At 40.2% G+C, this 15,126-nt stretch overlaps 1 protein-coding gene across 5 annotated transcripts in view; it reads left to right on the top strand.

Annotated features, from left to right (window-relative positions):
• Window positions 1-15,126, top strand: part of LOC139756527 (F-box only protein 33) — a 97,615-nt gene that overhangs the window by 54,916 nt on the left and 27,573 nt on the right. For all 5 annotated transcript variants that reach the window (XR_011714373.1, XM_071676012.1, XM_071676010.1 and 2 more), the window contains 2 exons: window positions 4,687-4,879; window positions 13,381-13,526. Coding sequence is in view for 4 of the 5 variants with exons in the window: in XM_071676012.1 (XP_071532113.1) it covers window positions 4,687-4,879; window positions 13,381-13,526 (339 nt within the window). In the remaining variant the exon portion in view is untranslated. The remainder of the gene's footprint in view (window positions 1-4,686; window positions 4,880-13,380; window positions 13,527-15,126) is intronic.

Below are 15,126 nucleotides of genomic sequence, written 5' to 3'. Positions count from 1 at the left end.
ACTGAAGATGATTTGCCAAAATGGTATGGTCATGTGGAAAGGATGAGTGAGGAGATGATTGCTAAGAGGGTATGCATGTCAGATGTGGCGGGAAGAAGAATAAGGGGGAATCAAAGGGGAGGTGGAAAGATGGAGTGAAATAGCTTTTGAATGTTTGTGACCTGAACATGCAGGAGGGTGTGAGGCATGCAAGGACAGGTTGAGAATTAGAGTGGTGTGGTATACAAGGGGTGACCTGATGTCAGTATGAAGCAGGGCAAATGAAGCAACCAGGGAACCACAAAAGGGTCTCTGGGGTTTGGTTGTGAATAGTGACTGGTTTTGGAAGATGACTCATGATAGCTGGAGAATGGATGTGAGTGAATGAAGCCTTTCTTTGTTCTTGGTGCTACCACACAGGAAACAGCATCACCACCCCGTGTCAGCCAGTTGACATTGGGAAACGGATAAAGAAAAGCTACATCCACACACATCCATTCATGAGCTCTCATGTGTAATGCAGCTCTTTGTCCTCATCCAGGCCCCACAAACCTTTCCATGGATTACCCAAGACATTTCATGTGCCCCGGTTCAGTCCATTGGTGGCACGTTGACCCTAGTATACCACATTGTTCCAGTTCACTCTATCCTGTGCACACCTTTCACCCTCCTGTATGTTCAGGCCCTGATCCATCAAAATCTTTTTCACTCCATCCTTCCATCTCCAATTTGGTCTCCTGCATTTCCTTGTTCCCTTCACTTCTGACACATGTATCCTCTTTGTCAACCTTTCCTCACTCATCCCCTCCCTATGTCCAAACCATTCAATACACTCTCTTCTCTCTCAACCACACTCTTTTCTTTACCATACATTTCTATTACCCTCTCATAACTCACTTGATCAAACTACCTCACACTGCATAGTGTCCTCAAACATTTCATTTTCAACACATCCACCCTCCTCTGTACAAAATTGTTGGTACTACTATTCCTTCAAACACCTATTTTTGATCTCCGAGATAATGTTCTCTCTTTCCAAACATTCTTCATCGCTCCCCCTGTGACTAACTTCTGCTTCCATGGTTCCATTCTCTGCTAGGTTTACTCCCAGGTATCTAAACACTTCACTTCCTCCAATTTTTTTCCATTTAAACTTACATCCCAGTTAACATTTCCCTCAATCCTACTGAACCTAATAACCTTGTTCTTATTCAAATTTATTCTCAACTTTCTCCTTTCACACACTTTTCCAAACTCAGTCACTAATCTCTGCAGTTTCTCACTTGAATCAGCCACTAGAGCTGTATCATCGGCAAACATCAACTGACTCACTCCCCAGGCCTTCTCATCCCCAGCAGACTGCATACTTGCCCCTCTTTCCAAAACTCTAGTACTTACCTCTCTAACCACCCCATCCATAAACAAATTGAACAACCATGGGGACATTACACACCCCTGCTGCAGACTGAACTTTTCTGGGAACCAATCACTCTCCTCCTGTCCTATTTGTACTCATGCCTTACATCTTTGATAAAAACTTTTTACTGCTTCTAGTAGCTTACCTCTTACAGCATATACTCTCAAGATCTTCCACAAAGCATCTCTATCAACCCTCTCATATACCTTCTCCAGATCCATAAATGCCACATATGATTCCATCTGTTTTTCTATTTCTCATACATATTCTTCAAAGCAAACACTTTATCCACACATCCCCTACCACTTCTGAAACCACACTCTTCTTCCCTGATCTGATGCTCTGTACATACCTTCGCCCTCTCAATCAATACCTTCCCATATGATTTCCCAGGAATACTCAACAAACTTATGCCTCTGTAATTTGAACGCTCACCTTTATCCCCTTCGCCTTTGTACAATGTCACTATGCATGCATTCTGCCAATCCTCAGGCACTTCACCATGGGCCATACATAGATTGAATATCCTTACCAACCAACCAACAACACAGTCACCCCTTTTTATATTAAAGTCCACCGCAATACCATCCAAACCTGCCGCCTTCCTGATTTCATCTTCCGCAAAGATTTCAATATCTCTTCTCTCTTAGCCAAACCATTCTCCCTGACCCTCTCACTTTGCACACCACCCCAACCAAAACACCCTATATCTGCCACTCTATCATCAAACACATTCAACAAACCTTCAGAACATTTACTCCATCTCCTTCTCACTTCATCACTGCCTGTTATTACTTTCCCACTTACCCCCTTCACCGATGTTCCCATTTGTTCTCTTGTCTTACACACGTTATTTACCGCCTTCCAAAACATCTTCTTATTCTCCTTTAAAGTTAATCATAATCTCACCCCAACTCTCATTTTCCCTCTTTTTAAACCCTTGCACCTTTCTCTTGACCTCCTGCTGCTTTCTTTTATACATCTCTCAGTCATTTGCACTCCTTCCTTTCAAGTATCATCCAAATGCCTCTCTGGGATTGGGGAGAAAAACTACTGACCATGTTTTCCCTGTGTGTCATAGAGGGCAACTAAGAGGGGCAGGAGCAATCTTCCCTTCCTGTATTATTTTCCAAAAGAAAGACCAAGGAGTCATGTGAGAATTTTTTGTCTCTAAGGCTCTGTCATCTGTTGTTGACGCTAACTCTCACATGGGAAATTGTGAACTTGAATGACAAAAAAAAAAAAGTTGGGAGAAAGAATTCTACCTCTGTATTCCCTTTTCTAATTGCAACAGCTATTATTTGTTAATCTTAAAAGGCATTTGCCATTTTCTAGACCATTCATGTTTTTCATATAGATCCTCTTGTAAGCCTAGTGTGTCTTCTTTAGTTAATATGGCATTACTGATCTTTGTGTCATCTACAGATTTGACACTAAGTTATTCAGCCCTTCATCAGTATCATTGATTTAAACAATGGGGAGTATAGGCCCAAAGACAGACAGGTGCTTGTGGGGGAAGTGAGGAGCCTTGTTCCTTGTTTACTGGTGGGGGGAGAGAGGAACCTTGTTCCTCTGGGACTGGTTGGAGAGGCAAAGATCCCTATTCCTCAGATAAAGGTGGAGGCAAAAGGCTTGTTCCTCAGGTACTGCTTGGGGAGATGAGGAGCACTGTTCCTCAGATACTGGTGCAGGAAGACAAGGAACCTTGTTCTTCAGCTACTAGTGAGGGAAGCAAGAGGCATTGTGCCTCAGTTACTGGTGGAGTGGCAAGGAGCCTTCTTCTTGAGGTGCTGGCAGGAGTTATGGGGAGCCTTGTTCCTCTGGTACTACTGAGTAAAGTGAGAAGCTTTCTTCTTTAGGTGCTGGTGAGGGAAACAAGGAGCGTTGTTTGTCAGGTAATGGTGGTTGAGGTGAGGAGCCTTGTTCTTCAGCTACTGATGGTATAAGGTAGGAGCATTGTTCCTCAGATGATATTGAGAGAGGCAAGGAGCCTTGTTCATGAGATACTGATGGGTGAAGTGATTTACTAGATCATCCTCGGTAGCATCTAGAGCATTGTATGATCTGTTTTGTATCAAGAATTCAGTGATAACTCCATTGCATAAAAGAAAGTATTCAAGATCATTTAGATCGACCAAGTGCACCGACCTAGATATTCATGTACAATGGCTGCACAGCGAAATTTCTTCAAAAGAGTTTTGATATAGGTTCCCACAAATTTGTAAATGTGAGTTTGAATATCACAAATAATTGTGACTCCACTGTGCCTTGTAAAGGTTCAGCAGGGAAAATGATAGAAAATTGGACAAATGTAAAAGATTTTTGTCTTTATAAATGAGAAATTAGATTTCAGAGAGGATATTGAAAATGAAATGCCTTCAAGTGATGAGTGGTATGATTCTGAAAACTGTCATGACAAGAGATGGAAACGTTTTGATTTGAATGTTTATTTTACAAATAAGAATTGAATATTGCTGTGTTATTTGGTCACTAATGAAACAAATAAAAATTAAGAGAGAATCCAGAAACATTTCACGAGCAAAATTAAGGATATGGAACTCGTGATTATCCACGAAAGATGAAAGAACTGCAACTGTATGGCCTAGAATTAGGAAGAGAAATATATATGTTAATCTATGCATGGCCACAGATTGAAGGTATAAAAGAAAGTCTGTTAATCATGAAAGCACATCAGTAGGGAAGATACAGACTCACTAAGTCTTCAAGAATACCATGTAACATAAAAATGAATCAAACATTGATATATGACAGCCCAACCAGGAAGCTAGACGGATTATGCAATGTTATAATACCAAGAGAAACATGCATCGAAGAACTACAGAAACGTTTAGAAGAATAGTCAATGTGTGGTTGAAATCAGACCCAACTGAATCAAGAATGAATTTTTATGTTATAAAGTTGGCAGCAGAGAAGAGTGTTAATTTATCCAGCAGGACATGTGGAGAGCACATTGTGTGAGCCATGCCATTTTGTCTATATCTTGTCATAGTTACTTTTAGGTAGGTACTCTCTTGTGTTGCCATTTATTTTATATGTGAGTGTTGCTGTTGGTCTCTTGCTTACAGTGCAGGAAATGATTTCAGGATTAAAGATGTACTGTGGAGATTATTTCATAATTTGATTGTGATTAATGATTTTATTTCTTAACTTGTAAAAGATTAGCCCTTTCTGAATCATCCTCCTTCAGACAGACAGGAAAAGTATTATTAGATTATTGATGCAAAATTCTTAAAGAATAATTTACTTATATTAATTACTCTTTCTCAAAGGTAAACATAGCAGCTTTGCGCCTGATGAGCAACTGGTATAGTGAAACCTTGCATCACCTGGCACTTGTGGACTCCTTGGATCACAGCGGCTGGGGAATGCTCACTGAGGGTCGTGATGAAGACCAAGAATCCCCAGACCCATTAGTTATGTTAGCCTGGAAATGTAAACATCTTGAACACCTCACACTTTTTGGTAAGAAGAAATAAGAATAAATTATTTTAAAGAGCTCTTACCTTTGAGAATATTTGGTATAGTAAGTAGCTTACAGCATTCTCACTTCTGAGATTCATGTAAGACCAATGTTTTCAACATTCTTTAAATTTGTTCTGAAACAGTATATATTAAGCCCTGACTCTTCTGCCAACAAGAGGGAGGGTTTTAGCAGTAGTGGAGCTGGCCCCTCCCACATCCTTTTCCCCTGCTTATGGACATGACTTCTTTCATTTCACCAGAATTCATGGTCTCTGTAATATAATACTGTAATTGAACACTCTGTAATGTAATACTGTTACTGAAGACTGTCTAACTAGTATATTTTATTGATTTTGCTTTTTCACTGTCTCCCGCATTAGCGAGGTAGCGCAAGGAAATAGACTAAAGAATGGCCCAACCCACCCACATACACATGTATATACATGCACGTCCACACACGCAAATATACATACCTATACATCTCAACGTATACATATATATACACACACAGACATATACATATATACACATGTACATAATTCATACTGTCTGCCTTTATTCATTCCCATCGCCACCCTGCCACACATGAAATTACCCCTCCCCTCCTCATGTGTGCAAGGTAGCGCTAGGAAGACAACAAAGGCCCCATTCGTTCACATTCAGTCTCTGGCTGTCATGTAATAATGCACCAAAACCACAGCTCCCTTTCCACATCCAGGCCCCACAGAACTTTCCATTGTTTACCCCAGACACTTCACATGCCCTGGTTCAATCCATTGACAGCACGTCGATCCCGGTATACCACATTGTTCCAATTCACTCTATTCCTTGCTCGCCTTTCACCCTCCTGCATGTTCAGGCCCCGATCACTCAAAATCTTTTTCACTCCATCTTTCCACCTCCAATTTGGTCTCCCACTTCTCCTCGTTCCCTCCACCTCTGAGACATATATCCTCTTGGTCAATCTTTCCTCACTCATTCTCTCCATGTGACCAAACCATTTCAAAACACCCTCTTCTGCTCTCTCAACCACACTCTTTTTATTACCACACATCTCTCTTACCCTATTATTACTTACTTGATCAAACCACCTCACACTGCATATTGTCCTCAAACATCTCATTTCCAGCACATCCACCCTCCTTCGCACAACTCTATCCATAGCCCACGCCTCGCAACCATATAACATTGTTGGAACCACTATTCTTTCAAACGTACCCATTTTTGCTTTCCAAGATAATGTTCTCGACTTCCACACATTCTTCAAGGCTCCCAGAATTTTTGCCCCCTCCCACATCCTTTTCCCCTGCTTATGGACATGACTTCTTTCATTTCACCAGAATTCATGGTCTCTGTAATATAATACTGTAATTGAACACTCTGTAATGTAATACTGTTACTGAAGACTGTCTAACTAGTATATTTTATTGATTTTGCTTTTTCACTGTCTCCCGCATTAGCGAGGTAGCGCAAGGAAATAGACTAAAGAATGGCCCAACCCACCCACATACACATGTATATACATGCACGTCCACACACGCAAATATACATACCTATACATCTCAACGTATACATATATATACACACACAGACATATACATATATACACATGTACATAATTCATACTGTCTGCCTTTATTCATTCCCATCGCCACCCTGCCACACATGAAATTACCCCCTCCCCTCCTCATGTGTGCAAGGTAGCGCTAGGAAGACAACAAAGGCCCCATTCGTTCACATTCAGTCTCTGGCTGTCATGTAATAATGCACCAAAACCACAGCTCCCTTTCCACATCCAGGCCCCACAGAACTTTCCATTGTTTACCCCAGACACTTCACATGCCCTGGTTCAATCCATTGACAGCACGTCGATCCCGGTATACCACATTGTTCCAATTCACTCTATTCCTTGCTCGCCTTTCACCCTCCTGCATGTTCAGGCCCCGATCACTCAAAATCTTTTTCACTCCATCTTTCCACCTCCAATTTGGTCTCCCACTTCTCCTCGTTCCCTCCACCTCTGAGACATATATCCTCTTGGTCAATCTTTCCTCACTCATTCTCTCCATGTGACCAAACCATTTCAAAACACCCTCTTCTGCTCTCTCAACCACACTCTTTTTATTACCACACATCTCTCTTACCCTATTATTACTTACTTGATCAAACCACCTCACACTGCATATTGTCCTCAAACATCTCATTTCCAGCACATCCACCCTCCTTCGCACAACTCTATCCATAGCCCACGCCTCGCAACCATATAACATTGTTGGAACCACTATTCTTTCAAACGTACCCATTTTTGCTTTCCAAGATAATGTTCTCGACTTCCACACATTCTTCAAGGCTCCCAGAATTTTTGCCCCCTCCCACATCCTTTTCCCCTGCTTATGGACATGACTTCTTTCATTTCACCAGAATTCATGGTCTCTGTAATATAATACTGTAATTGAACACTCTGTAATGTAATACTGTTACTGAAGACTGTCTAACTAGTATATTTTATTGATTTTGCTTTTTCACTGTCTCCCGCATTAGCGAGGTAGCGCAAGGAAATAGACTAAAGAATGGCCCAACCCACCCACATACACATGTATATACATGCACGTCCACACACGCAAATATACATACCTATACATCTCAACGTATACATATATATACACACACAGACATATACATATATACACATGTACATAATTCATACTGTCTGCCTTTATTCATTCCCATCGCCACCCTGCCACACATGAAATTACCCCCTCCCCTCCTCATGTGTGCAAGGTAGCGCTAGGAAGACAACAAAGGCCCCATTCGTTCACATTCAGTCTCTGGCTGTCATGTAATAATGCACCAAAACCACAGCTCCCTTTCCACATCCAGGCCCCACAGAACTTTCCATTGTTTACCCCAGACACTTCACATGCCCTGGTTCAATCCATTGACAGCACGTCGATCCCGGTATACCACATTGTTCCAATTCACTCTATTCCTTGCTCGCCTTTCACCCTCCTGCATGTTCAGGCCCCGATCACTCAAAATCTTTTTCACTCCATCTTTCCACCTCCAATTTGGTCTCCCACTTCTCCTCGTTCCCTCCACCTCTGAGACATATATCCTCTTGGTCAATCTTTCCTCACTCATTCTCTCCATGTGACCAAACCATTTCAAAACACCCTCTTCTGCTCTCTCAACCACACTCTTTTTATTACCACACATCTCTCTTACCCTATTATTACTTACTTGATCAAACCACCTCACACTGCATATTGTCCTCAAACATCTCATTTCCAGCACATCCACCCTCCTTCGCACAACTCTATCCATAGCCCACGCCTCGCAACCATATAACATTGTTGGAACCACTATTCTTTCAAACGTACCCATTTTTGCTTTCCAAGATAATGTTCTCGACTTCCACACATTCTTCAAGGCTCCCAGAATTTTTGCCCCCTCCCACATCCTTTTCCCCTGCTTATGGACATGACTTCTTTCATTTCACCAGAATTCATGGTCTCTGTAATATAATACTGTATTTTTGGCTGGATGGGTACCGAAATTCAGTAATTTGTTCTTTTCTTTTTATTTATTTAAACACACAAAGAAGCACAAAGAGCTTACCAAAAGAGGGCAACAAGGATGTTAAAAGAATTAGGAAAGCTGAGTTACAGCACACAGCTTGCTAACATGGGAAATAGTTATCAAGTATGGAAAAAAGAATGAGTTACAGTGAAAAGTTTGGAGCTTTCATTTGCCCACCATAGAAGAAAGAAGAGTAAGGGATGACCTGATCACAATCTTTCAGGTTTTGAAAATGAATTGATGGTGAAGACAATGAATAGTTCTTTGAGAGACAGAAATAAAGCAACCAGAGGATATAAAGAAATAGAGCAACCAGATGATATAATATGAAATTAAACAAGAAACTTGTTAAAAATTATTTAAAGAACTTTTACAGGATGAGACTAGAGGAATAATGAAATAAGATGACTATGGGCATGATTTATTCACAACATGCATAAATTTAAGAAATTATATGAGCTGAGAATGTACAAGAGATGGGATCCCACAAGCGTGAAACTCCCACACCATGCTGGAAAAATAGGGATTTATTTAAGTTTAGCAAGTTGCTCTTATCTTTCATAAGGCTAAAACTAGAACATGCATTTTGTGCTCAGTTGCCGCACTTAAAAGAGATAAGTGAGAAATTTCAGAGGAGGACAACAAAGATGTATTGACCCAAGAAAACTGTTAAATTTGCCCACCCTAGAAGTGACAAGAATGAGGAGACCTCATCACTAACCCCTTTCACATCTCTAAATATAATCTTCTCTCACAATTCCAGCTCAGATGATGTTTCTTTGCTTATTCCAGCATCAGCACCCCTGTTGTAAATCTTCAGACTTTTGAATCACCAAACATCATTGTTACATGTGTCTCTTGACTACCATTATTTTCCTTTGTTTTACCTACTGTTCTACCTCTGCACATTTTACGACTTTCTCTAATGATGTAAATTTCTGCCTTCAGGCTAGGACTTTTTCTTACCCAAAAGCTCAGGTCAGCCAATCCACCACTGAGGAAACTTCAATATACACCAAAAGTAATGGTTGAACTTCCCACATAGATGATAGGGGGATGGAAGCTCTTACATTCTCCATTCTTAATGATTTGGAGCAAATTACTATTCAGCCCCTCCGTATTCCTGAACACTTTTCTAACACTTTAAATCAGTTTTCATATCTGATCTTTTACACTAGCTTTACATTCTCACCCCATAATTAATACATTGACCATGGCATCATAATTGTGTCTCTGTTAATGGCATCTTTTGCTGTACCAGCACCTTCTCAATGTAACCATCAGCACCTTGATAATGCTAACTGGAATGATTTGGTTTTTTAGTACCTCTCCTTTGGTTACTCTTTTGTCTCTCTTGAACATATAGTAGACATGGATAGTAATGAAGGTATATATCCCCTTTTCCTTTGAGATTTCTTTTTCTGGTCCATGGCTCAACTATGCTTTTTCTGAGACTATTCATGCAAGGAACCTAGCACATCAGGCTTGAAAAAACTTATTCCATTGTCTACCATTCAGCTTTTATTACTGTGTCACCCATTTAACTTTTATTACCCTCTGTCATCATTGACAGTGAGGCAAAGTGTTTCTTTATTTAGAAGAAATGGATAACCTCTCTCCTGCATAAATTGATACATGGGGAGGAAATAACAAGTAGTGATGAAGTGAGAAGGAGATAGAGTGAATATTTTGAAGTTTTGTTGAATGTGTTTGATGATAGAGTTGCATATAAAGTGTGTTTTGGTCAGGGTGGTGTGCGAAGTGAGAGGGTCAGCGAGAATGGTTTGGTGAACAGAGAAGAGGTAGTGAAAGCTTTGTGGAAGATGCAAGGTGGCAGGTTTGGATATTTCAGTGGAATTTATTAAAAAAGGGGGTGACTGTGTTGTTGATTGGTTGTTAAGGATATTCACTGTATGTATGGATCATGGTGAAGTCCCTGAGAATTGGTGGAATGCACGCATAATGCCGTTGTACAAAGGCAAAGGGGATAAAGGTGAGTGTTCACATTACGGAGGCATAAGTTTGTTGAGTATGCCTGGGAAATTGTATGGGAGGGTATTGATTGAGAGGGTAAAGGCATGTATAGAGCATCAAATTGGGGAAGACCAGTGTGGTTTCAGAAGTGGTAAAGGATGTGTGGATCAGGTGTTTGCTTTGAAGAATGTATGTGAGAAATACTTAGAAAAACAGATGGATTTGTATGTAGCATTTATGGATCAGGAGAAGGTATATAATAGGGTTGATAGAGATGCATTGTGGAAGGTTTTGAGAGTATATGGTTTGGGAGGTAAGTTGCTAGAAGCAAAGAAAAGTCTTTACCAAGGATATAAGGCATGTGTCCGAGTAGGAAGAGAGGAAAGTGATTGGTTCCCAGTGAATATAGGTTTGCGGCAGGGGTGCGTGGTCTCCATGGTTGTTTGATTTGTTTATGGATGGAGTGGTTAGGGAGGTGAATGCAAGAGTTTTGGAGAGAGGGGCAAGTATGCAGTCTGTTTGTGGATGAGAGAGCTTGTGAAGTGAGTCAGTTGTCGTTTGCTGATGGTACAACACTGGTGGCTGATTCGGGTGAGAAACTGCAGAGTTTGGTGACTGAGTTTGGTAAAGTGTGTGAGAGGAGAAAGTTGAGAGTAAAAGTTATTAGGTTCTGTAGGGTGGAGGGACAAGGTAATTGGGAGGTAAGTTTGAATGGAGAAAAACTGGAGGAAGTGAAGTGTTTTAGATGTCTGGGAGTGTACTTAGCAGCAGATGGAACCATGGAAGTGAGTCACAGGGTGGGGAGGGGGCGAAGGTTCTGGGAACGTTGAAGAATGTGTGGAAGGCGAGAATGTTATCTTGGAGGGCAAAAATGGGTATGTTTGAAGGAATTTTGTTTGTGAAGCGTCTAGGGTAAACCATGGAAAGGTCTGTGAGGCCTGGATGTGGAAAGGGAGCTGTGGTTTCAGTGCATTACACATGACAGCTAGAGACTTAGTGTGAACGAATGTGGCCTTTTTTGTCTTTTCCTGGTGCTACCATGATGGAAGGTGGGGGGTAGGGATGCTATTTCATGTGTGGCAGGGTGGCGACGGGAATGGATGAAGGCAGCAAGTATCAATATGTACATATGTTTGTATGTATATGTATGTTTATGTCAAAATGTATATGCATGTATATGTGTGTGTATGTGTGTTTATATATAGGCATGTGTATGTGGGTGGGTTGGGCCATTCCTCTTCTGTTTCCTTGCACTACCTCCCTGACACGGGAGATGGAGATTGAATATAATAAAAAGTGTACATGCATGTGCTTTTATTTACATATATGTGTATATGAGTGGATGGGTCATTATTCATCTGTTTCCTGGTGCTACCTCACTGACATGGGAAATGGCGATCAAGTATAATTAATAAGAAAAATGTAAACCATGGAAAGAACTGTGGGGCCTGGATGTTGATAGAGAGTTGTGGTTTCAGTGCATTACACATGAGAGCTAGAGACTGAGTATGAACGAATGTGGCCTTTTTTGTCTGTTTTCCTTGCGCTACCATACTGAAGTAGGGGGCTGTATGCTGTTTCCTGTGGAGCAGGGTGGCGCTGGGAATGGATTAAAGGCAAGCAAGTATGAATGTGTTTTTTTATTTTTTTATTTTGCTTTGTCGCTGTCTCCCGCGTTTGCGAGGTAGCGCAAGGAAACAGACGAAAGAAATGGCCCAACCCACCCCCATACACAATGTATATACATACACGTCCACACACGCAAATATACATACCTATACATCTCAATGTACACATATATATACACACACAGACACATACATATATACCCATGCACACAATTCACACTGTCTGCCTTTATTCATTCCCATCGCCACCTCGCCACACATGGAATACCATCCCCCTCCCCCCTCATGTGTGCGAGGTAGCACTAGGAAAAGACAACAAAGGCCCCATTCGTTCACACTCAGTCTCTAGCTGTCATACAATAATGCCCGAAACCACAGCTCCCTTTCCACATCCAGGCCCCACACAACTTTCCATGGTTTACCCCAGATGCTTCACATGCCCTGATTCAATCCACTGACAGCACGTCAACCCCTGTATACAACATCGATCCAGTTGTACTAAAGAACCTGAAAGAAAATGCAAAAGGTAAACATTTTATCGGACAAAAAATCAGTGGACATTATTGGACAAAAAATCGAGTTATTGGAAGCTAACTGGTCCCATAATGGTTATGGAAGTTAACTTACAATAATAGTCCAAAAAAAAAATTGACTTCAATAAGTATCTGTTGTTATATGTGCCCAACTTTGAGTTTCATGCTCTTTGAATATATCTGCATAAGTACAGGATCATGGATTTTGTAATAAAGGTGCTTTTTATTTGTTTCTGATGCTACCAAGCCTGAGGGAGATGCATTTGGGTATAGAAAGCAATTCAAGAACCCTTTTCAATCACTTTTACATATTTTCTTAATGGAAATCAGCATTTCATTTGCTTAATATTGTTTTTAAAAGATTTGATAGTCAGATGTTTAAACTTAAAGGTTATTTCAAATTGGAAAAGTAGTGAAAAAAGATCAAATTAAGACTTTTCTTGGGGAATCAAGAGCTTTTCGGGAATACCCCCGAAATCTAATTATGTAGTGAACAAAACTCTTCCAAGTACTTCCTCTAGTTACGCCTTTTTATTTATCATCACATAGCACTGCAAATCTTTGCTTTACCTACAATCATGCTAATTAAAGAAACTGCCATTTCATTGAGGAGATTATGGCAAAATGTGTTTTTCTTTTCTCTTACTTTTGACATATTACAGACAATACAGTTTCCATCTTACCACAGTTTTAGTATTCACATTTTATTATTTTTAGAATATTTATGTCAGTAGCATAAATAGATAAATGAGTTGTTGTTGCCTACATTGTTCTGCACGTTACTTAGGTTACGGATATGGTGGAAGTGATGTTGTTGCCATAGCAAGGCTCCGTGGTACAGGATTAAAAGAATTATGGATTCCTGAGGATTGTCTTGAGGCAGATGACTCCCATGAGATAGCAAATGAAGAAGATATAGACAACATTGCTGAGGTAGGTAATGGTAGTTTAGCTTCTAATCTCTCTTGGAAGTTCATTGCCATTAGAATAGCTATATCTGCTCCCAAAAATTGAGCATCTGTTCTGGTCTTAAACATTTTCATTTTCAGAGGATTGTGTATGAATTTGTGATGTGCCATTTTATGAATACCTGGTATGCTATTTTATTTTACCTGGTAGGCTATTTTGTCTTTGTCAGTTAAGGAAAATAGCTGGTAAAGTGATGATTGTGCCAAGTTCTGCTTGAGCTGATCTGTAACTTTTATCATCTTTTCCCTTTATCTCTTTGTGTTTAATTCTCTTGTATTACTGAGTTAGCATCTTGCATATTTTGGCAGGATTATTTCCATATTTTTCACCCTGAAAAGATGCAATATCAATTTTTTGTTCTTTATTCTGTTCTCAAATGATGAAAATAGTTTTGGATTTTGTTTGCTGCTATTTATTACTTTCCCTGCATTTCTATTGTTATATTCTATGCCACTCCATTATCTTATTGTCAGTATTTCTTATTTTTATTCTTTAAGTTCTTTTGTTTCTATGTCAGTTCTCTCATCTCTTAACATACTTTTCTGTGCATCCATTGTTTCCCATCCCTTATCACTTTGCGATTTACGTTATTTTTCTATTTAGCTGGTACATGTGTTGGGATATAGCACAACTGGATGCAATCCTATTGATATAGCATGAGTGCCTGTATTACTTTCATCTTGTTACAGTGTTATGACACAAGCCATCATGATATAGTGCAAACCCAACTGTTGTGTAGTGCTGATGCTGTCTGTGCCATGCTGATTACCACTTCAGTTCTTTGTTATCCATCACTGAGGAAGGACGTGTCATTTGCCACTCATTTAATCTTACACTTGTGCCCACATGTGCGGTTGCTGACTAAAGTCTTAAAGGTTGTTTGGCAAGCTCATGGCTCTTGTGTTTGAATCATGATCATATCAGGACTGCTGGGAATCTTGTTCCTTTGATTTGTGGCAAGTAAACCTAGGTGCCTTGATCTAGTAACAGCTATTCTGTTGAGAGAGGAGATGGTGGCTAAGGTCTTACCAGTGGATGGTTATCCATGCAATAATTTTTGAGGTACTTAATCACTCAGTCATGAGTTTATTTCATGATTTTAGTTTGTTTCAAGTCTATTAATTTCCAGATTATACTTTTATGATTGATAGCAGCTGCTACTTCGACACGGAATCTGGCATCCCTCTCCTACTGACGCAGGTGTTTAGGTTTAGATTAAAAGCAGAGATGCTCAGCAACTTGAGATAGATTTTTTTGTAGAGTTTATATGCACATTATTATATATTTATTTATTATATATTTTACATTATATTATATATTATACATTACTATATATTTATTTATCCCTGGGGATAGGGGATTAAGAATACTTCCCACGTATTCCCTGCGTGTCGTAGAAGGCGACTAAAAGGGGAGGGAGCGGGGGGCTGGAAATCCTCCCCTCTCGTTTTTTTTTTTAATTTTCCAAAAGAGGGAACAGAGGGGGCCAGGTGAGGATATTCCAAAAAAGGCCCAGTCCTCTGTTCTTAGCGCTACTTCGCTAACGCGGGAAATGGCGAATAGT

This window comes from Panulirus ornatus, chromosome 22 (genome assembly GCF_036320965.1).
Source record: "Panulirus ornatus isolate Po-2019 chromosome 22, ASM3632096v1, whole genome shotgun sequence".
In the NCBI taxonomy this organism is placed as follows: Eukaryota; Metazoa; Arthropoda; class Malacostraca; order Decapoda; family Palinuridae; genus Panulirus; species Panulirus ornatus.
Note: the sequence above shows the minus strand (reverse complement) of the source record. Positions and strands in the feature narration are given on the sequence as shown.